This window comes from Carex rostrata, chromosome 29, assembly GCF_964058835.1.
Source record: "Carex rostrata chromosome 29, lpCarRost1.2, whole genome shotgun sequence".
Lineage (NCBI taxonomy): Eukaryota > Viridiplantae > Streptophyta > Magnoliopsida > Poales > Cyperaceae > Carex > Carex rostrata.
Genome location: NC_135946.1, coordinates 6,931,891 through 6,954,662, shown reverse-complemented (window position 1 = coordinate 6,954,662; position 22,772 = coordinate 6,931,891). Strand labels below are relative to the sequence as shown.

Here is a 22,772-nt window from a genome sequence, read left to right as displayed (position 1 = left end):
GATGGTCTGCGTACGGCCTGTATGGAAGTGTGTACGGGCCGTATGCTGAATCATGCAGACCGTATGAACTTCTGTACGGCCTGTATGGGTGTCCTCCAGGTCAGAACTGATTGCAAGGAGCTGTTCATCGGGGAATGAGTCATTGATTGGGAGTTCAATTGTGGTGTCCTCTTCCCAACGAAGCCGGGACAGATGATCCGCCACAGAGTTTTCAACTCCTTTCTTATCTCTTATTTCAAGATCAAACTCCTGCAAAAGAAGAATCCATCTAATTAGCCTTGGTTTTGCATCTTTTTTAGTCAAAAGGTACCTTAGTGCAGCATGATCTGTGTAGACCACTATCTTCGAGCCCACCAAGTATGATCTGAATTTGTCAAGGGCGAAAACAATGGCGAGAAGCTCCTTCTCGGTTGTGGTGTAGTTCATTTGGGCCGGATCCAACACCTTGCTAGCATAATAGATAGCACACGGCTTGTTGTCCTTCCGCTGCCTAAGAACTGCCCCAACTGCATAGTCGCTTGCATCGCACATCAACTCAAATGGTAGCGACCAATCGGGTGGCTGTAAGATAGGTGCAGAAATAAGGGCTTCCTTTAAACTGCAAAAAAACTTGACACAATCATCAGTAAAAACAAAATCAGAATCTTTAATAAGTAGATTGGTTAATGGTTTCGCAATTTTCGAGAAATCCTTTATGAACCGTCGGTAAAAACCTGCATGTCCGAGAAAACTTCGAACCCCCTTGACATTTGTTGGGATTTCGAGTTTCTCAATTACCTCAATCTTTGCCTTGTCAACCTCAATCCCCCTAGAGGTGACAACATGTCCCAAGACAACTCCCTCTTGGACCATGAAATGACATTTTTCCCAATTGAGGATTAAATTCACTTCTTCACATCTCTGTAAAATCTTACACAAATTAGCCAAACAAGAATCAAAACAAGTACCATATACAGAAAAATCATCCATAAAAATCTCAACTTCTTTCTCAATAAAATTAGAAAAAATAGCCATCATGGCTCTCTGAAAAGTCGCAGGTGCATTGCAAAGACCAAAGGGCATTCTACGGTATGCATAGGTGCCATATGGGCATGTGAATGTGGTCTTCTCTTGATCCTGCGGGTGAATAGGAATCTGAAAGAAACCTGAATAACCATCAAGATAACAGAAATATGAGTGATTAGCAAGCCTTTCAAGGAGTTGATCAACAAATGGCAAGGGAAAGTGATCCTTGCGCGTAGCTGCGTTGAGTTTACGGTAGTCAATGCACATCCTCCAACCGGTTGCAACGCGTGTTTGGATCATCTCATCTTTTTCATTCTTCACCACTGTTGCTCCCCCTTTCTTGGGAACCACATGGACGGGGCTCACCCATTTGCTGTCAGAAATCGAGTAGATAATACCTGCTTCATAAAGTTTTAAAATTTCTTTCTTTACTACCTCTTTCAGATTTGGGTTGAGCCGTCTTTGGTGTTCAACTGAAGGCTTGTGGTCATCCTCTAGCAGGATCCTGTGTGTGCAAATGGTTGGATCGATCCCCTTCAAGTCCTTGATAGAATATCCAATCGCGCCTTTGTGGGCTCTCAACTTCTCCATGAGCTTGGCAGTTTGGTCAGGGGTTAATCCTGCATTTACAATAACAGGATATTTCTTTTCTGAATCAAGGAATTCATACCTGAGAGTGGCTGGGAGAGGTTTTAATTCGGGAGTGATCTGCTCTGTCTGGCTGGTCGTACGGTCCGTATGAATCTTGTACGGGCCGTAGGCCTCAGCTTCAGCCTGAGCTTTCAATTCCTTCTCAATCTCCAGCTTCTCTGTTTGAAATTCCTCTGGTCTACGGCCCGTATGATCTGGGTACGGCCCGTATGGAAATCCTTCTAGACAGACAGGTGCTGTGTCTGCCGTGCAAATCGTCTCAAGCTCGCTTGTTTCATCCTGCAAGTCAGATAAAAAATCAAAATGATACCTTAGCGAGTTGTTGACTTGCTTCAGAAAATTCTCTTCAACCAATTCATCAATCACATCGATCATATAACACGATTCGGGTTGAGCGGGGTACTTCATTGCTCGGTCGATTTGAAAGTGAACTTTCTCATCTCCGATGTTCAAGGTTAAGGTCCCATTTTTCACATCAATCAGCGCCCCCGCGGTTCTCAAAAATGGTCTTCCGATAATGATAGGGACCTCCTTGTCTTCCTCCATTTCCATTACAACAAAATCACCGGGCACATAGAACTTACCGACTTGAACCGGTACATCTTCCACTATACCAAGTGGTAGTCTCACCGAAGAATCCGCAAGTTGTAAGGTCATGCGTGTAGGTCTAAGCTCTCCCACACCCAATCGTTCGAAGATAGTTCGAGGCATGAGACTCACACTAGCCCCCAAATCGCATAAAGCTCGTCGAATGGTGGCTTTGCCAATTGTGCATGGAATGGAAAATTTACCCGGATCTTCCAATTTCGGTGGAAGTTCACTTCTCAGTATAGCGCTGCACTGTTCAGTCAATTTCACCGTCTCATGCCCCCCCCAAGCTTCGTTTATTGGATAAGATGTCCTTGAGAAACTTAGCATAGGTTGGCATTTGGGTTAATGCCTCGGTGAATGGAATTGTAATGTGCAATTGCTTCATAACTTCAATAAACTTGAAGAACTGTTCATTGAGTCGGGTTTCAGCTAATCTCTGTGGGAATGGAACTGGTGGCCGGTAGGGTGGCGGTTTCTCGGTCACCTTCTTCTTCTGCTTGTCAGCTTCATTCGGTACGGGGCGTACGGGTCTGGTACGGGCCGTATGGTCCGTCTCTTCATTCACAACTTCAATCGGATCAGGCTCTGGCTGCTCAGAAGTCACAGGGGTTGTCTCTACGGGCCGTACTGGATTCATACGGGCCGTAGGGTCGGCTTCTGGCTCGACAGGAATGGCTGGTCCTTGGTACTGTGTCCCACTTCGCAATGTCACTGCCTTGGCCCCCTCCCTGGGGTTAATCTTCGGTTGGCCTGGTAGCATTCCAGGTTGTGGTTGTGCGGTTGGGGCTCCAATTTGAGGTTTGTTTTGGGCGGCTAAATTAGCCAACTGAGCATTGACCGCTTGCATCTGCTCGAAGAGCATTTGATTCATCTTTCCTTGCTCATGCATAAAGTTCTCCACAGCAGGGGCAACATAGGGTTTAGATGGTCCTGAGTATGGTGCACGGTTGTTCGAGTTATTGAATGCAGCATTGTTGTAGAAGTTGCGGTTGTTATTGTTGCTGCCAGAAGGGTTGTTATTGAAGTGTGGGGGGTTGTTTTGCTTCCACCTCCAGTTCTGTTGTTCAATCGGGTCCTTGGAATAGGTTCGGCTGAAAGGAGGTTTTGGGAAGTAAGATGGCTCATTGTTGAGAGAATTCACTTGCTCGGGCTCTTCATCTCTTTGCGCAAGCGGACAATTCTCATACTCGTGTCTATCATCCCCACACATAACACAAGGTTGTGGTTGCTGCTTACCAAGCGCTTTGACACTCATCTTGTCAAAAGCCTTCTGCATGGCATCCATCTTGGCGGTGAGAGCGGTGATCTGATCGACCTCAATTCGGCCTCCTCCAGTTCCTCGAGTGCTCCCTCGACCGGACCATTGTTGGTTGGTTGTCATATTGTCAATTAAATTCATTGCCTCGGTAGCCTCTCGATCCATGAGAGCTCCACCAACTGCATCAACAGAAGTACGAGTGGTATCAGTTAAACCAGAATAAAAAGACTGAACAAGTAACCATTCGGGAATACCATGATGTGGACAAGAGTATTGCAATTCCCTAAACCTTTCCCAGGCCTCTTTCAGTGGTTCATCAAACTTTTGTCTGAAACTGGTCAGTTGGGTCCTAATCTCGGCAGTTCTTTTATGGGGGAAAAATCTGGTCAAAAACAGTTTGGACAGTTCCCTCTAAGTAGTAATTGAATCCCTTGGTAGTGACCCTAACCATTTCTTGGCTTTATCCCTAAGAGTGAAAGGAAATAAAGCAAGCCTAAAATAATCAGTTGTTGCGCCATTGATTTTAATGGTGGCACAACATTCAAGAAAAGTTTGAACATGGGCATGCGGATCCTCATGATCCATGCCATGGAATGTGTTTTACTGGACGATGTTGACAACGCCTGGATTGAAGTTGGGCTGGTTGCCAGCAATCCTTGGCAATCGGATTGCTCCTCTAACATCTTCAGCTCTCGGGACATTGAACTCTCGCAATGTCCTGGGCGCATAGTCTGCTCCTTCATCATCAGAGAATTGATCCTATACAGGAGGATCCTGGATGGGTGGGTCCTGAATGGGTGGATCAGTGATGGGTGGATTAACTCCGCCGTTATTCATTTCTCCTTGTTCTAGGTCTGTTTGGCCTCTGTCGTCGGTTGGTACGGGCCGTACGGAGAGGTGACAGATGCGGTGGTGCTGGAACGAATGTGTTGGAAGTCTGCCCCTTGCTTCTGAGATGGTAGTTGTTCTTGGGCCGTGACTCTTCCAGTATGTTCTTGCGAATATGGAAAAAGAAAAAGTCCAGAATTTTCGTTGCCGTCCCCGGTAACGGCGCCAAAAACTTGTTCGCACATAATATATGCTACAAAGTTTCAGTATAGCAAGCTATACCTTTTAAACCTTTGTTACACTCTGTCAAATCAGATAGCAAGTGTACTATCCTATCGATGAGTATGCTCAGGTATCGATCCACAGGGACGGAAGAAAATAACCGGACTTATCCTAAAATTACTTAAGATTCTAGAAGTGAGAGAAATTGATTTAGTTTAGTTCTAACAATTCTAATGATTTATGACAAGTTTAAAAAGCAATAAAGAGAATTTAAGTTGTTTTCAATTGATAAAAAGGCGTTTCCAGGGTTCAGATTTCATTTCTGTTCAGCCCCGAGGCATACGGCCCATATGGGAATCCATACGGCCCGTAGGGGACCCCGAGTTAATGCTGCAGCTACTGTTTTCTGTGTTGGTGCTAATGTTTAGGGTTTCTATCGACCAGATCTAGATACCTAACCTCAACTTTCGCATTTTGGCCTAGTACACGATTACCGGACTCAAATACTTCCCTCTTAGATGCGTTAAACCTCAACTTTCGCATTTTGGCTTAATTTATCTAAGTTACTTGTTGGTTTACTAAAAGTATCCAAGGACTTTCGCCTCAAGGAAAGTTTCACCTTTCGGGTACTCCTTGGTTTCACCCTACTTCATATACTTTATTCGGTTGGATTAAATGTCATAGACCTGGCTCCTAACACTTAGATGTGCGCATTCATCTAACGGGATGACTAATCAATTCAAGCAAGCACAAATAAAGCAATCGAAATACTACACAACAAGGTAAAAACAAAGCATTCAACACGAGATCCAAGTAGCATGCAAACAAAACCAAACTAGAAACTACATCTTAACCCTAGAAACAAAGTAAATTAGCTACTCATGTTCATAAGATAACACAAATAACAGAAAATAAAAGAGTTCATGACAAAACAGTGGAGAAATCCGAAGATCCGTTGCAAACTCGTGTTTTTCACTTCTCTTCCTCTTCTCCTCCTCTTGTCTTTTGCTCCAAGAAAGGTTGTCCAAGTTCCAGTGGTGAATCTCTCTTTTTTTGGTGAGGAAATATCTCATTTAATGCCCCAGATCGCGCCTGCAGAGGCTTCCTTTTCGGCCTCCTTGATTTCAGCTGATTTCAGATTATGGCTGGATCTTCCAATTTAGCGTCCTACGGCCCGTAGGGGACCCCATACGGCCCATAGGGCTGTGCTTTGTCTTGGAGACTCTGTGCCTCTGTTGTGGAACCTTCTGTGTGGTTGGGCAGATCCTGTACAGCCCGTAGGGTATGTCATACGGGCCGTATGAAAAATTGTCAGATCCAGTTTTTCGCCCTTTTTCCTGCAAAACACCAAACAAAACATAGCAGTACCACATTTCTTCGAAATACAAGTACAAAGTCCACTTTTATAGGCTTTAAAACACAGGTTTTAGTATAAATCAGGGCTGTAAATTAGATATAATATGAAGATATCACCCCGCTTCACCAACACTCAACGAATTAGAACCGAAGAGGGACGAAACCTTAGATTTCGAAAAATAGAGACAAAGGCTCATTGTCGTTACTTCTTTCAAATAAGAATAGGATAGAATCAATGCAAAGAAAGTTACTCGCCTCATATAAAGGTTAGTTATATTCAATAAAGGAATTCTTATGCTTTCCAAACTACTGGATTGTGTACAACCTCTTGTACTTGATAAACAGAAAATCAACAAATTGCTCATAAAAGCTAAAGGTCTCTTTTCTTGTAACAACACAGTGCCTATACCTTCCTTACACGCTAAGAGCAGAAATTTTTTATCACTGAAGAGACACCACTAAGTGCATTGCTTGTTCGTCGCAAAAGAGAAAAATTAGGTCTCCTCCAGCCGGGGTTGTCTTCTTCTACTGTTAACTAATGGTAATTATGTAGCCTTTTTAATTTATTAAGATAGAACTAGCATTTTGAAATCTTAGTCATTTTAGCAATGTAGTGTTTGTGATTTTTTCTTGTTTAGTTAAGAAAAAATTTAGTGGCACATATATGGCACTGAATTTCTAAAGAAACTAGCAAAACTACCATTGCATATGACATTGCATCCCTTAATCATATCGCTATGCAAGGCTCGGTGGTACCCTTAGAGACCATAATCTGTGCACCAGCGAATTCACAATCGGGCCCTTTGTCATTGCTTTGTAAGCACTGTTGATTGTAAACGTTCCTTGATTATTCCACTTAAAGAAGGTATCATCCCTGCCCAAATCCGATAACATAGTATGTCCTAGTAAACCAAGAACCCGATTCAGTGATACGTTAGCCATTGGTGAGATGTTTGACCTGAACAGAGTTTGGATTGTAGTAGTGTTTTTGGCATGCCTCAATGTGATATCCTATGGAAACTCCAAAAGTCAAATTGTTTTCTTTTTCCTCCATTTGTCATGCTGAGGAAATCAAAAGGTTGTTAAAAAGAGTTATAAAGTTGTACTAAAATTTACATAATGGAGATTTTCCGAGTGATGCTGGTGTAATCCCTAGAGCTGTCAGACTAATATTTGATGGAAATTTTACATAATGTTCCATCTCATTTCTCTTTCATAATTCGTTGAAATGGATCTTGCCAATAACCAAAGGCTGCTTCAATTAGAATTTATCTTTTTATAATTATTTGTTCTTCAATTGATGACATACATCATTGAGAGAAAACTGTTCCTACTTAATATGGTTTCATTCCACCAATATTTACAGGCTAATGAAGTTGACGTAGCATCATTGAGAGAGTATGAAAGGATTGTTAATTTGACATTTACAAGCCAAGAAGAAGCTTACGAGTTTTACAACAATTATGCAAAAAAGAATGGGTTTAGCATAAGGAAGAGCATTATAAGGAAGAATTCAAAGAATGACACCATTATATTCCGTCAATTTTACTGCAGCAAATCTAGTTTTCGAGAGCAGAAGTATTTGGATAAGCCAGATCGGAATAGAGCAGCCCCAGCGCTCTCTCGTTGTGGCTGCCCCGTCAAGCTCTATATCAAACTTGATCCGAAAATTGGTAGATGGTGGGTGAAAAACTATGTAGATGTTCACAACCACAGTTTAGCGGCTAGTAATACCACTCCTTTCCTCCGATCTCACTGTTCTATTAATGAAGCTGAGAAGGCCGAGATACTCACTTTTGGAAGCTCAGGTATCCGCAAATGTCAAATATTATATTACACATTACGAAGGAGTGGTGGTTACGAACACCGTGGTTTTCAGCGGAAGAATTTGTATAACTTTACCTCTAGGCATGAGCGGTCTGTGATTTCTTCAAATGATGCGAATTCCGTGATAGAGTATCAAAGAGAGGAAGAAAGCAGATACAGATTTCTTTTACAAATATGACACAAAAGATGGTCATTTGACAAGTCTATTTTGGGCCGATGCTCGGTCAGTGCTTGATTATTCTAGCTTCGGAGATGTAGTTGTCTTTGACAGCACATACCAGTTGAACCGGTATAATATGATAGTCGTTCCTTTTCTAGGAGTCAATCATCATCGGAGCACAACTATTTTTGTGTGTGCCATTGTTTCTCGTGAGAATAAGAAATTATACAAATGGCTCATTGAAACATTAATGGAGGCCATGTACCATGTACGACCTGAGGCTGTAATTACAGACGGTGACCTTGCTATGCGTGAGGCCATTAAATCAGTATTACCAGGCATAGCACACCGGATATGTAGATGGCATATGGGGGAAAACGCGAAAAAATATATTCGTAATTCAGAGGTCATGCAAATGTTCCACAAGCTAATGAGTGAGGCATACACTCCCGAAGAATTTGAGAACAAGTGGCATAAGTTTGAAGATAAAGTGAGTAAAAGGCCACAAAGTAGACAGTGGTTGCAGATGATTTATGCGTCCAAAAAATTATGGGCCGGGGCTTTTGTAGAGAAGAAGATGTTCTTAGCAATGTCCACTAATCAGAGAAGCGAGAGTCTCAACTCCAAGATCCGCAGGTACTTGAATAGGAAGTTGACTTTGAGTCAGACTGTACAACAGGTTGAGCGGTATCTTACGGACATGCGCACGAAAGAGGCCGAGAAAGATTGCCAATCATTTCAGACAGAACCAGTTCTAACAACTCCTTTCTACAGCATCGAGAAATCTGCAGCAAGCAACTACACATACAAAGTGTTTGTTATGGTTCGTGAGGAAATTGAAAAGTCAAATGAATTGGTTGTTATTGGAAAAGCTGAGAGCAACGCTTCTTCAACGTACACCGTTGCTCCAAAAGGTAACCTGAAGAGTCAGGTGGATGTCGAATGCTTTGTTTCCGAGGGTAACATTGAAAAACTTACATGCACATGTTATAAATTGGAATGTGAGAAAATACCATATTGTCACGTGTTTGCTGTATTGATAGACTTGGACATCTCGTTCATTCCGTTGTGTTGCATTTATGAAAGGTGGACCAAAACTACTAAGTCGTTATTTGCTTCAGATAGGAAGGGTGGTGATTTTGAGGTATCTGAACAGGTCCAAATGTGTCACGAGCTGACAAAGCTAAGCACACAAGTAAGCTACCAAGCCTCTAAGTCCAGCGCAGAATATGCGAAAACAAGAGAGCTGTTAAAAGAAGAGCAGTTTCGCCTTAATGAAGTTGAGAAAGGAATCAAGAAACCTAAGGTGGAAAAGGATGTTGTCTCGAGTGAAAAGAAATCACCTCATCAGATTAAGAACCTAAAACCTGTTGTGACGAAAGGCGCACCAAAAAAGAAGAAGTACGAGCGGATGAAGTCTTCACTTGAAGAAAGGAGGAAGAACAAATGTGGGCATTGCGGTATGCTAGGCCATAATCGACAAAGATGTCAACTTCTCAAAGCGGTACGTGAAAATACAATTATGTAGTGTTAAATTATACTAGAGAGAAATGGGAAATTAACTATGCTTCTGTGGTTCTGTACTATGGTTCTGTACCAATGCTTCTGCACCAGCTAGAAGATTAGTTACTATAGTACCAATGCTTCTGTATTGATAGATTTCTGTATTATGCTGTCACTGGTGCATAGTACCAATGCTTCTGTACTATGTAGTGCCTTCCTGTTCTAGTACCTTTTAGATCATCAATAGGCACTGTTGTAGTACCCAATTCCTTTTGACCAGATTCAACCCAGCTTGGCTGAGTAGGTTGGAAAGAAAACTTTTGTAGAAAGACATTACTAGCAAGATTGACACCATCTATCATTTTTGTATTAACTGTTTGCAAATTTCTATTTCTAGCCCTTAACTCAGAAGAACTAGTATTATGCCCCACATTTCTTTGACCCAACCCAACAAGCCTTATCAAAGCATTTGAATTTGAATTTGAATTTTGCCGATTCAAAACCTATTTTTCGGCATTGTTCCATTTTGACGGGGTAGGTCTACAAAAACACATAATTTGCATTGATACAAGAAATTGTAGAAATTGAATTCCTATCGATGTTTCTTTTTGGAATTTTGTTTATTTTATTTTTCATTAATCTTTTAACAAGTAGGGCAAGAAACTTTTATTTTAGGTTTTTTATTTACATTCATATGTACTGTGCAATTGAGGTAATGAAAACTAGATAAAGTCACACATAGATGTTATTGGCTGGTACTACTACCAAACTGAATGGCTCATACCAGACAGGGAAATAAATCTGCTGCGATTCCAAAAGCCACTGACCTGTATTACAATCAGTCCTGTATTACCAAAGAGTAACATCAAGGTTTTTTCCCATAACTATATGGATACAAAGTAATATCAAGGTCTTTTCTGGTAATCCAATTTCTGTGCAGGAAAGTAACATCAAGGGTATAATTGATTTAAGTGAGTAATAGGTCCCATCTCTATATTATATTTTATCACGCTACTAGATTTGTATTAATCTTGTCATTTGTGTGTAGGAAAATGATGCTACTAGTAATATCGAAAAACTCCACGAATTGTCGTAGTGGTCTGAAGCACTTGTCTTGAACAATAGGTAAATGTCTAAAATTATTGAGTTTGGTCTTTGCCTTTATTGCATTTATTTTTTGTTTGTATCATGAGAAGACAGATCGTAAGTAAAAATCAGTTCCAGTTCAGGGAACAAATGATTATTCTGGTATGAAAATCAGGTGTTGGTCAGGGTTCTTTTTGTAAAAATTCAATTATGGTACTACATGTTTAATGTGCTCATTTTAAAGTACACACCACTCTTCTTCCTATCCCGGTTGTCAAAGCACTCAGCATTGGTTAATTATTACAAAAATCAATGTACTCTCACTTTTGTTTAGACCTTTCAAAACTAAAATCTGAAATCTAATTGTTATGCTACTTCATTTTGTAGATAAATGGATGAGATAGATGATAGGGGGATAGAGTGCAGAAGCTTTAGGTAGGGCTGCTCTAATTTAGGCCTAATATACAGTTGGTCTGACTAGTTGCTAAGAATTTTTTGTTGCTAAGGCTTTCTATTTTGAGATTCAAGAATTATGTATTATTGTTCTTGTTGTAGAATTTGTTATCTTCTAGTATTATGTATTAGTGTGCTTGATGAGATTCAACTTCTTCTTGTTCTTCTAATATACTTCCATGGAGTTCAGATCAACCACAATCTTTGAGCCAATTGGTATTGTAATCTCTTTCTCTTTTTGAAACATATCTATCTGTTGTGCATATTTTTCAAAGATTCCAAGTAACTTTAGTGTTTTCAGGTTTTCACTGTCAAAATTAAAAAAAATTGTTTCAACTTATCTGATAAGTATAGTACTGGAATGAAATTTAGATTTGATGAATATCCTATATTCTGTTTAACTAGAACACTGCATGAAAGTTTGCAATTTCTATTTCAGAGTTTATAGATCTGACACCTTGAATCCATAGTAGGTGCATGGTCATTTTTAGCTTTTTTTTTGCTATTGAAATGCAATACCATTTTTTTACTGTTTTTCTTATAGAACTTCTTCTCTCACTTGTTTTTCAGAAATAGACACCCAGAGCCTATGTACATGTATCTCTTCATCCTGTCAAAAAAATAAATATATTAATAAACAGTAAATACACAATGAATAATCAAATAGAAAGGCCTGATAAGTGGTGAAAAAGGAATTGCCACCAAATACTGCCGAATCTTCCATCCAAGTAAAAAGGAAATATTAGGCTACTGGGCCAAAGAAAATAAGCATTTGACACAACAATAAGTATAATAGAACACCTGTCAGTTCCGAATTTCACTGGCATAATACACTTCTCGAGTGAAGTATAGACTATAGAGTAATTTTTAGTAACCTATTCGCACAGAATATATGCTACAAAGTTTCAGTATAGCAAGCTATACTTTTTAAACCTTTGTTAGACTCTGTCAAATCAGATAGCAAGTGCACTATCCTATCGATGAGTATGCTCAGGTATCGATCCACAGGGACGGAAGAAAATGACCGGACTTATCCTAAAACTACTTGAGATTCTAGAAGTGAGAGAAATTGGTTTGATTTAATTCTAATAATTCTATTGATTTATGACAAGTTTAAAAAGCAATAAAAGAGAATTAGAGTTGTTTTCAATTGATAGAAAGGCGTTTCCAGGGTTCAGATTTTATTTCTGTTCAGCCCCGAGGCATACGGCCCGTACGGATTCCCGTATGGCCCGTAGGGGACCCCGAGTTAATGCTGCAGCTACTGTTTTCTGTGTCGATACTAATGTTTAGGGTTTCTATCGACCAGATCTAGATACCTAACCTCAACTTTCGCATTTTGGCCTAGTACCCGATTACCGGACTCAAATACTTCCCTCTTAGATGCGTTAAACCTTAACTTTCGCATTTTGGCCTAATTTATCTAAGTTACTTGTTGGTTTACTAAAAGTATCCAAGGACTTTCGCCTCAAGGAAAGTTTCACCTTTCGGGTACTCCTTGGTTTCACCCTACTTCATATACTTTATTCGGTTGGATTAAATGTCATAGACTTAGCTCCTAACACTTAGATGTGCGCATTCATCTAACGGGATGACTAATCAATTCAAGCAAGCACAAATAAAGCAATCGAAATACTACTCAACAAGGTAAAAACAAAGCATTCAACACAAAATCCAAGTAGCATGCAAACAAAACCAAACTAGAAACTACATCTTAACCCTACAAACAAAGTAAATTAGCTACTCATGTTCATAAGATAACACAAATAACAAGAAATAAAAGAGTTCATGACAAAACAGTGGAGAAATCCGAAGATCCGTTGCAAACTCGCGTTTTTCACTTCTCTTCCTCTTCTCCTCCTCTTGTCTTTTGCTCCAAGAAAGGTTGTCCAAGTTCTAGTCGAAAATCCCCCTTTTTTGTTGTGTAATTCTCTCATTTAATGCCCCAGATCGCGTCTGCAGAGGCTTTCTTTTCGGCCTCCTTGATTTCAGCTGATTTCAGAATCCAACTGGATTTGCCAATTTAGCGCCGTACGGCCCGTAGGGGACCCCGCACGGGCCGTATGCCTGTGCTTTGTCTTAGAGACTTCGTGCCTCTGTTGTGGAACCTTCTGTGTGGTTGGGCAGATCCTATACGGCCTGTAGGGAATATCATAGGGGCCGTATGAAAAATTGTCAGATCCAGTTTTTCGCCCTTTTTCCTGCAAAATACCAAACAAAACATAGCAGTACCACATTTTTTCAAAATACAAGTAAAAAGTCCATATTTATAGGCTTTAAAACACAGGTTTAAGTGCAAATTAGGGTTGTAAATTAGACATAATATGGAGATATCATAACCACCAAAAAAAACAGCTGTATCATTTCTATCCATTTTAATGAATTCCCACTTAGTATATAATACACCATTTGCAAAGGGTTATCTACTACCACCATTGGAAAAAATAAAATCAGGATCGGTTATATACAGATATCAGTATCGGTTCATAACCGATCCTGATCAGGGCGATACAGATACCAAACAAATCTGTATCGGTTGTTTCAACCGATCCTAATAGTTACTATCTGGATCGGTTGTACTGTAGAACCGATCCAGATGTATATTTTAAATTAGATTTTTTTTTAAATTCAGAAAAAAATTATCAGGATCGGTTGTACTGTAGAACCGATCCAGATGTAAATTTTAAATTAGATTTTTTTTTAAATTCAGAAAATAATTATCAGGATCGGTTCTTACGTAAGAACCGATCCTGATAATTATTTTCTGAATTTTTTTTTGGTAAAAAATTCTATCTGGATCGGTTTCTAAGATAAGAACCGATCCTGATGCTTTATTGAATTTTTAAAAAATATTTTTTATTAAATGGCCAGCTCCCATATTTATTTAGCTGGCCAAAATTCTAATATATCACACATCCTAAATTACCAATAAAACACATCCTAATTCAATTATCAATAAAACACATCCTAAATTAATTATATATCATACACATCCTAATTTATTACAAAAAATTCATGTTCATATATGCATGCAAATTCGGATAAAACACCCTAAATTGTTGTACTTTCTCGACTTAATTTCTTTCAGCAAAAATTGGACCCACATTTGGCGAAAGTCGGCCAAGCGTTGTACCGTATATTTAGCGGGAATATCCTGCATTTTTAGAATTTGAGAAGAGCATATATATACAATTAAATTGTGTATTTTATTATATTTGAAGCAACAATGCTTATTTTTGAAAAATTTATAAATGCATATATACCTTTAATTGCGGAAAAACATCGAGACAGTGCTTTATTATGTCTTGCATGAGCAACAGTGCTTTAAGACAATACTCTAGCTACATACTACAAATCTATTTAGTCTAGCTATCGAAATACACATTTATGCACAAAACTAATTAAACATGAGTTTTATGTTGTACTTACAACTTTTTTAGATGCCGTACTGAGTGAGATGAAGATCGCTGCACCAAATCTCTCAATAATAGCCAAACTACAAAATTAAACCATCGGAACCTAAATAAGAGATGTATATATATATAACATGGACTTGGCTACGGTGCTATATATGGGTTGCATAGAGGCCTCCCGTGCTACGGCTCAATATTTGAGTTTTCAAAATCCTAACGATCGATCCGAACTGTTCATCTTGTTCTCCATATTAATATGTGTTTGGAGACCAAATTTTACATTTTTTGGAAATTTTTTACTATTTTTTTAGATTTATTGAAAATCGATGTTTTTCAGACAAATCTGGACCATAAAAAAATAGTAAACAATTTCCAAAAAATGTAAAATTTGGTCTCCAAACACATATTAATATGGAGAACAAGATGAATGGTTCAGATCGACCGTTAGTATTTTGAAAACTCAAATATTGAGCCGTAGCACGGGAGGCCTCTATGCAACCCATAGCATATTAGCCAAATCCTATATAACATATATATGATGCATGCTAGGGTATATATGGGTATATATCAAAAGCTCATATATAGCATGCATGTGCAAATATAGTTATATCAAAAGTTCATATATATCATGAATTTGCTCATCTAGCTTCACATATAAAGAAAAGCTTAAAATATAAAAATGTATTAAAACCTAAAAGATAGATTAGGGTTTATAAAATGAGCCGAATTAGAGCCTAAATTGTGCTAGATCTAACATCAAACTTGAGAAAAGAGATGATTAATCAATTAATGAACCTGAGAAAAGAAGAGTGAGATAGCTGATCAATGCCCAGTAAGATAGCTGCTGCGCCAAGCAATGGCGGAGGAAGAAAGAAAAATGATTTTGTGAAGAATCAGACTTTGGGATAAAGCTAAATATGCACTATCAGGATCGGTTCTTAGCTTAGAACCGATCCTGATAGTATCTGGATCGGTTCTTAGCTTAGAACCGATCCTAATACTTGATAATTAGGATCGGTGCTTAGCTTAGAACCGATCCAGATAGTATTAGGATCGGTTCTAAGCTAAGAACCGATCCAATTAGTTCAGGTGTTGTGCTTTCATTAGCTTTTAGTATCGGTTTTAGTGATAGAACCGATCCAGATAGGTATTAGTATCGGTTGGTTCGTACACCCGATCCAGATAAGCCGATCCTAATTCCTGTTTTTCCACTAGTGTACTTTTGCAAATCAATTTTTTTTGGAAAAGAACTTAGAATTTATTAAAATTAAAACCTTCAAATATGCAAAGCAATTTTGTTGTTGGGGAACAGCTCCCAGATATTAAGAATATGGTCTGCGCCAACCACTACATGGAATTTGAATTATCTAAAAGATAATAAAATATCAAGATATCACACCAAGATAACAAAGAAATCAACAAAATGGGAAAAACCATTAAATGACCTACTTCCTGATACTTGTCACATTACTGGTCTCACATTTCATAAATCATGAATAAAATACAATTGTAAGATGGTTAGGTGCAGGATTAAGATAAACTGATACATACAAAATAAATGCCTGGTTTACTATTTAGGTTAACCAGTCTATATAGTTAGGCAATACATGAACCAGTAACACAGTTTGATCAAATTGCCGCTGTGTCTAATTGCACTAGTCAATTTGTTACCTTGGTCCCGTTTATGAGGTCCTAAATTACAAAATCAGCATACATGAAGCCAATTGCAAGGCTGCCAAGTAGACTAGCCTCCCCATAGGGGAGAAGAGAGATCATGAGAGGGATGCCATGGCATATCGGGTTTAGGTCGCGCGTCGACAGAGAGAGGAGATCGAGTTTAGGTCGCCCGTCGCCAGAGAGGAGATCGGGTATACGTCGCACGTGGCTAGATCAGGTTTAGGAGATCGCGTCGCCAAGAGAGGAGATCGCATCTCCAGAGACAAGATCTGGTTTACGTCGCGCGTCGCCGGATCAGGTTTAGGAGATCGCGTCGCCAAGAGAAGAGGAGGAGATCGCGGGAGAGAGGTAACTTCGAAATTACCTTTTCACCCCTCCGACAAAAATTTGGAATGAAAATTTTTGATGGCATCAAAATATTCTGATCAATAAGAAATGAACAGTGCCAATTACAATTTGGTCCATAGAAGCATCTGCCATATATTAAATGTATAATTTTAGTGGGAGTTTTGCATAGTGAAATAATTAATGGTAATAAAATTTATAGAATTAAAAGATGATTGTGAAACTTAGTGATCTTTCGATTTTAATCTATAAGTATTATTATTATTAAATTATTTCACAGTTGTTGTAAAACTAGAAGTGTTATGCTAGATATTAAATAATGAGTGAGTCTATGGTACTATGCATATTACGATTTGGCACCGTGCTACGGCTCTATATTCAAGTTTTCAAATTCTAACGGTCGATCCGAACCGTTCATCTTGTTCTCTATATTAATATGTGTTTGGAGACCAAATTTTACATTTTTTTTTTATTTTTTTACTATTTTTTTAGATATTTAGAAAATCACTTGATCTAAAAATTCTGAACCATCCAAAAACAGTGATTTTCAATAAATTTCAAAAAATAGTAAAAAAATTTCAAAAAATGTAAAATTTGGTCTCCAAACACATATTAATATGGAGAACAAGATGAACGGTTCGGATCGACCGTTAGGATTTGAAAACTGGAATATAGAGCCGTAGTACGGTGCCAAATCGTAATATGCATAGTACCATAGACTCACTCTTAAATAATTTATATTAAGCCATATCATAACAGTTGTTGTGATTTTAGCATAACACATGAGATATAAGATGAAAGGTATGTCAGACAGTTGATTGGCCTTCTCACACAGGCAATCTCTTCTATGTCTTAGTAGAACATAGAAATGAGATTGATTTTAAGCTAGACATGATACAAAATGTGAGAGCAAGTGCTTAAAATATATATCGCCTTGATAGAGAATCAAGATGAGGTCATATGAATATACTATTATGATCGAATGTGAAATACCCACTATTCACCTTAACTGTCTTATGCCAAGTGGGAGTCCTGTTATTGGATTTATATGATAAGTAGAGTTGTGGACTCAAGTTAGATATTATGTATATCTGAACTATCACTTGTACGGTATTGAATTTTAGTTTAGACATACACTCCATAAGAAATGAAGGGTAATACCGTAACATATGTTTCATACCATATGTGCAATTGACCAACAGGGTAACTGAAGATATAATCTCTTCTTCTTTGTTGTGTGAGACCCACGAGATCAAAAGGATCTCAGAGTACTCTTTGATTTTTTACTAAATACCTTGAAGTTTCTTTTCAATTAGTTATTTTGGAATGTTGCCAATGATCATGAATGATACGATCTAATGGAACATATCTGAATAGCAATTGATTTGGAATGAATAGATTCTAGATAAAAGAAAAAGATCATTTTAGTGTTACATTAAGTTATATTCACTGGTGCACCAATTATGTTTATGTAACATAATTGTGAATATATAAGTATGGTTGTATCAATAAATAAAAGAGATCATGTAATACTTAAAAATGTAACTTGATGATCTAGGGTACTGCATATTTACTATACTTAGATATTGTTATACATACCTAACAGTTGGATAACAACATATGCTCTAAAATTAAAATATGCTGGTCACGGCCTATTTCCTTGTATGAATTTTTAACAGAGATTAGAGATTACGTTCTCTTAGTTTATAGCGGGTATCCCATTTTGTGCGAGTAGAAGATGTTGGATTTATTAATAGGTACACCCGTTATGGGAAACCCGAATCCAAAACCTGACCCGTTATGAAAAGGTGCTGACCCGTTATGAAAAGGTGTTGATCCATTATGAAGAGGTGTTGGGTTTTGACGGTTCAAACTCATTGATTAAGTATGTTGGGGTTTTGACGGTTCAAACTCATTTATTTGCTTAAGGTGCGGAAAGAGTAAAACAAAAATTTTTACATCTAACTTAAGCTACGGATTAAATGAATCAAGAAGATCCGTTTAATCCTATTTACAGATCTACTCCATAATTGATTTTCTAAAGCTTTAAATCTATTTACCAATTAAATAGATTAATATAACAATTTATACCTTGTTTCCAAATCACAGTTGGAATGCAGACCGAGCAAGAAGAGCTACACCAAGGAAGAAATCGACTCGGAGTATCACACGTGTGATACCTCTATTGGTTATCCACCAAGACTAACCAGAGAGCAGTTTATTTCTTTTGCCAGAAATACTATAAACCGCGGTATACAACAAAAACACTATTCACCGAAAAAGGCGTAATAACACTATTCATGGACTTTTGTTTAATCAGATTCACTAATAAACAAAATCTGAAATACCGCGAAATTCGGTAAAACACTATTCACCAATCAGAAAAACTGTAAACAGAGAAAGAGAGAAATTCCAATTAATGAAGTAATCAAATTAACACGTGAATTAGTGAATTTTCTCTTTCACCTATGCCCATCTATTTATAGGCATTCGAGGAGGTTCGCAAAAAGACCGAAATACCCCTGAAGTTGCCAAAATTACCAATTTGCCCTTTTGTAGAGGTATCCAATTTGGATTTTGCTATTTCATATTGGTTGGATTTGTTTAATGGATCCTAAACCCATTAACCCAAAGGAATAGTAAATAGTAATTATCCAAATCAAATATGTATAATTATCATGTACAATTATATTCGTCTGCGGTTTTCGTTTGGTAATTTTTATACAACATGTCAAACACGTTTATAAACTAACCAGTATTTTTGTTTGTCATTCTAAATGACGTATAATTAATTATAATTAATTATAATTAATTATATCAAGTATAACTAATTATAACCATTAGTTTTTTGCTTTGTCATTTTACATGACAAATATAATTTAATTATAACACGTATAATTAATTATAACCATCTTAATATTAATTACAATCAATTTATAATTAATCAATAAGATTCTCCGAATAGCTCCTATATGGTGTGACCCAATAGGATCTGTGTTATGTTGGTAAATAGAGTTAAAACTATTTTAACTTCTATAATCATGAGTGGCATCTGGCAGTATACATCATGACCATCCAATTACACAGATGATGCTGTACTGTACAATATCACGATCCAGTAAACAATTTACTTGTGTCTGTTCTTCTATCTCATAGCTATCAGATCAGTTTCAAGGTAGATGCGTGTCATCCTTGTTAACTGAATCTTTTCTTGATCTTGAGTAGACTATCAAATATAATTACTCTTGTAATTATACCGCATGCAGATAATCTAACTCTACCAAGGGGCCCAGTGATGCTATAGCTCGTATAAAATACGAGGGAGAAATAGTACTTTTGGTAGACTATCACTTCCTCAGCTAAGCTACACACATGAAAATGCTACCGTTATGACTGCTTTTTACGGACAGCGTTAGATAACACTCACACAGACATATTACTTAGTAGGAACGATAAATACCTCATACTGTAGAACTTGACACTGAATGAAAACATTAATGACACGAACACAATTCTATTTAATGTTTCATTCGAGGTCTGTCAAATATCATGTTCCTAGAACATGTATCTATGTGATTAAAATGACATCTCGTGTCAATGGTTTGTAAAACTTAATCATCTTTTAATCCACATACTAACCTAGTAACGGTTAATTAGTATTTCTGCTAATTACCTCGGTTAGTGACTTCTTAAGAATATATATCATCTTTATTATGGAGTTTCACAATTCCAGTCATGAACTCGAAATGATCCATAATTCAATAATATTCATGGCAACAAAATGATATATAATTAAACATTCAATTCATGAACAAAGCTTTATGATAAATTGTCGTATTATTGACTTCTAGATTATTACAAACTAACAAGAGGTGCGTTGGTTTTTATATAAACCCAATCCTTTTCTCTCTCTGTTACTTAATAGAAATAACAGAACCACTATTTTCGTAATACACCAAGAAGCACTCCATTAATACTTGAAGGTCTTAGGTCGTGGAAAATGCAGGGCTTTCGGCTTCGGCTTGTGATTCCTTGCAAAACCAGTGATACTGCTACGCTTGCAAGATCCGCTTCCACACGAAGATTAATAGAGTAATTTTGTAAGTTATATCCGTTTAATTAGCACGATTAAACGGCCATTTAATCGACCGTTAAGACAGTTTTTTACAACACTGATTTACTATTTGTATTGTAATTAATGAAATAACTTTATGAGAAAGATTTCAAAATCAGCCTCGTATATTTATTTACCTCGTATAAATTTGAATGACCTAAATTTTCTGAATGTTTTGTTGAGAAATATTTATTTTTACTACTGGAGACAATATGGGACTGAATATAATTGTTATTACTATATTCTGGCTGGGAGTGGGATAACCCAATTAGTGAATTTAGAATTTACAATTTATATAACAAGTTGTGGTTGATTTGGAGCTAACATTGGATCAAAAGAATGAATGAGATGGTACAGATAAATAAATCATTAGTTTTTGGTAGTCAAAATAATTAAAAGACCAAACTAAATAGTCCAATTGCACATAACTTCAATGAAACACACTTATTCCATGAAATTTCGAGTTTTTTGAAGGGTATAGACGAAATTGCCCCAATTATTGTAATTAATATCATTTCAAAACTCATTGTTCACCCAAAAGGTAGTACAAAGTTTCAGTACAGTAAATTGTACATTTTAAATCTTGACTCTACTTTCGATTCGGATTGCAAGTATACAATCCTATCGTGTAGTATAATCAGGTATCGATTATGAGGACGGTTCAATTCTTGACTGGACTCTACCTAAATTAATTAAAGACTAGAAGTTCTGCAAAAGGTTGATTTGGAGTATTTTGTTTCCTAATGATTTCAATCACAATAATTAAAATAATAGAAAGAAGATTTAATTTGGTTTTCAAATGATAAAAAGGTGTTCCTAGGGTTTCTGACTTTATCTCAGTTTTGCCTTTCGGTACCCGGTTCGTGCACTTTCATGCACGGGCCGTATCTGACGTACAAGAGCCGTATACTCTCGTATACGGTCCGTGTGGCCCTCGAGTTAATACAACAGCTATCTGTTTCTGTGTTGTTCCTTTGTGTAGGGTTATATTGACCTTACTTGATGTTTATAAATCTCAACTCTCGTTTGTTGGCTTAAATAACTCTGTTTGGAATTGCAATTTCTGCCCTCTTAGGGTTCTAAACCTCAACTCTCGTTTGTTGGTTTGAATGACCTAAGTTACTTGTTAGGTTTACTAAAGGTATCTACCATCCATCGACGTATAAAAAGTTCACCTCTCGGCTACTAATTGATCTCACCTCTTGGTTCACAAACCTACCTCATATACTTAGTCCGGTTGAGTGAATGTGCAAGGTCTTAATACAGGCTAAATGTGGCCATTCATTAACATTAAACCAATCAGAAACAAATAATTCAAACTAAGCAATTAAAATACTACACAAGCAAGCAAACACAAATTTCAACACAGATTCAAATAACTAGCATGTAAAACAAAACATTCAATTACATCATAACCCTAGAAACTAAAGAGTTTAGCCTAGCATGATTCTAGAATAAATAAAACAAAAGATAAAATAACAATTCATGACGAAACCCGAAAAACAAAGAAAATTCGTCGCAAAACTCGTGTTTTCCTCCTCTCAACTTCGTCTTCAAGTTTAGCCGCCAAGTCCAAACCCTAAAATTCTTCCTTAGCTCTAGAATGGTCTCTCTGGTGCAAGAAATCTCACTTATATGCTTTTTTGGCCAACCTTCCTTCAATTAGCCTTGTTTCCAAATTATGGATATGTTTCCGGAAATGCTTGACATGGCCCACGTGAAATGCTACACGAGCCGTGTGCCTGTGTTTCTTCTGTGGTTGAGTCAGTGGTCGTGTTTGTGGTCGAGTTGAGGTTGATATGATCCGCATGAGATGGTACACAGACCGTGTAAAGACTTCTAAATTCCAGATTCTTTTTCGATTTCGCATTATTCCTGTAAAATAAGAACAAACTTGCAGTACCACATTCTATAGATATTTCAATGAAATACGATCAATTTAATAGTTTTAAACACATATTTTGGTAGAAAATACAATTATTTTTTCTGCATTAATATATTATATGTATTATACTTTGTCTTATCTTATCTTAATTATCTCAGTTTTTCTAAATGATAATTTTTTAAAATTTATTAATTAATTATGAAAGTAGGTTAAAATAAGTTTATTTGATAAGTTTGATTAATTAAATTAATTATTTGTAATAATGACAATTATACGCACATGACTATAATAAAACACAAAATTATTAAAAAAAATTGAATTAATCAACCGCATACCGATTAATTATTTAATATTACAACATTAACATTGATCTTTAGAGAGGAGTGATAACACATCCC

General features: G+C 37.2%; 1 protein-coding gene and 1 non-coding gene across 2 annotated transcripts; both read left to right on the top strand.

Annotated features, from left to right (window-relative positions):
- Positions 1-3,755: 3,755 nt before the first annotated feature.
- On the top strand, positions 3,756-3,862 carry LOC144546549 (small nucleolar RNA R71). The gene has a single exon (XR_013508829.1). It is a non-coding gene; the product is annotated as a small nucleolar RNA R71 (small nucleolar RNA).
- Positions 3,863-8,160: 4,298 nt separating this feature from the next.
- On the top strand, positions 8,161-11,077 carry LOC144546516 (protein FAR1-RELATED SEQUENCE 5-like). The gene is made up of 3 exons (XM_078295063.1): positions 8,161-9,402; positions 10,450-10,526; positions 10,875-11,077. The coding sequence occupies exons 1-2, from the start codon at positions 8,206-8,208 to the stop codon at positions 10,495-10,497; spliced, it is 1,245 nt and encodes a 414-aa protein (XP_078151189.1). The 5' UTR covers positions 8,161-8,205; the 3' UTR covers positions 10,498-10,526; positions 10,875-11,077.
- Positions 11,078-22,772: the final 11,695 nt, after the last annotated feature.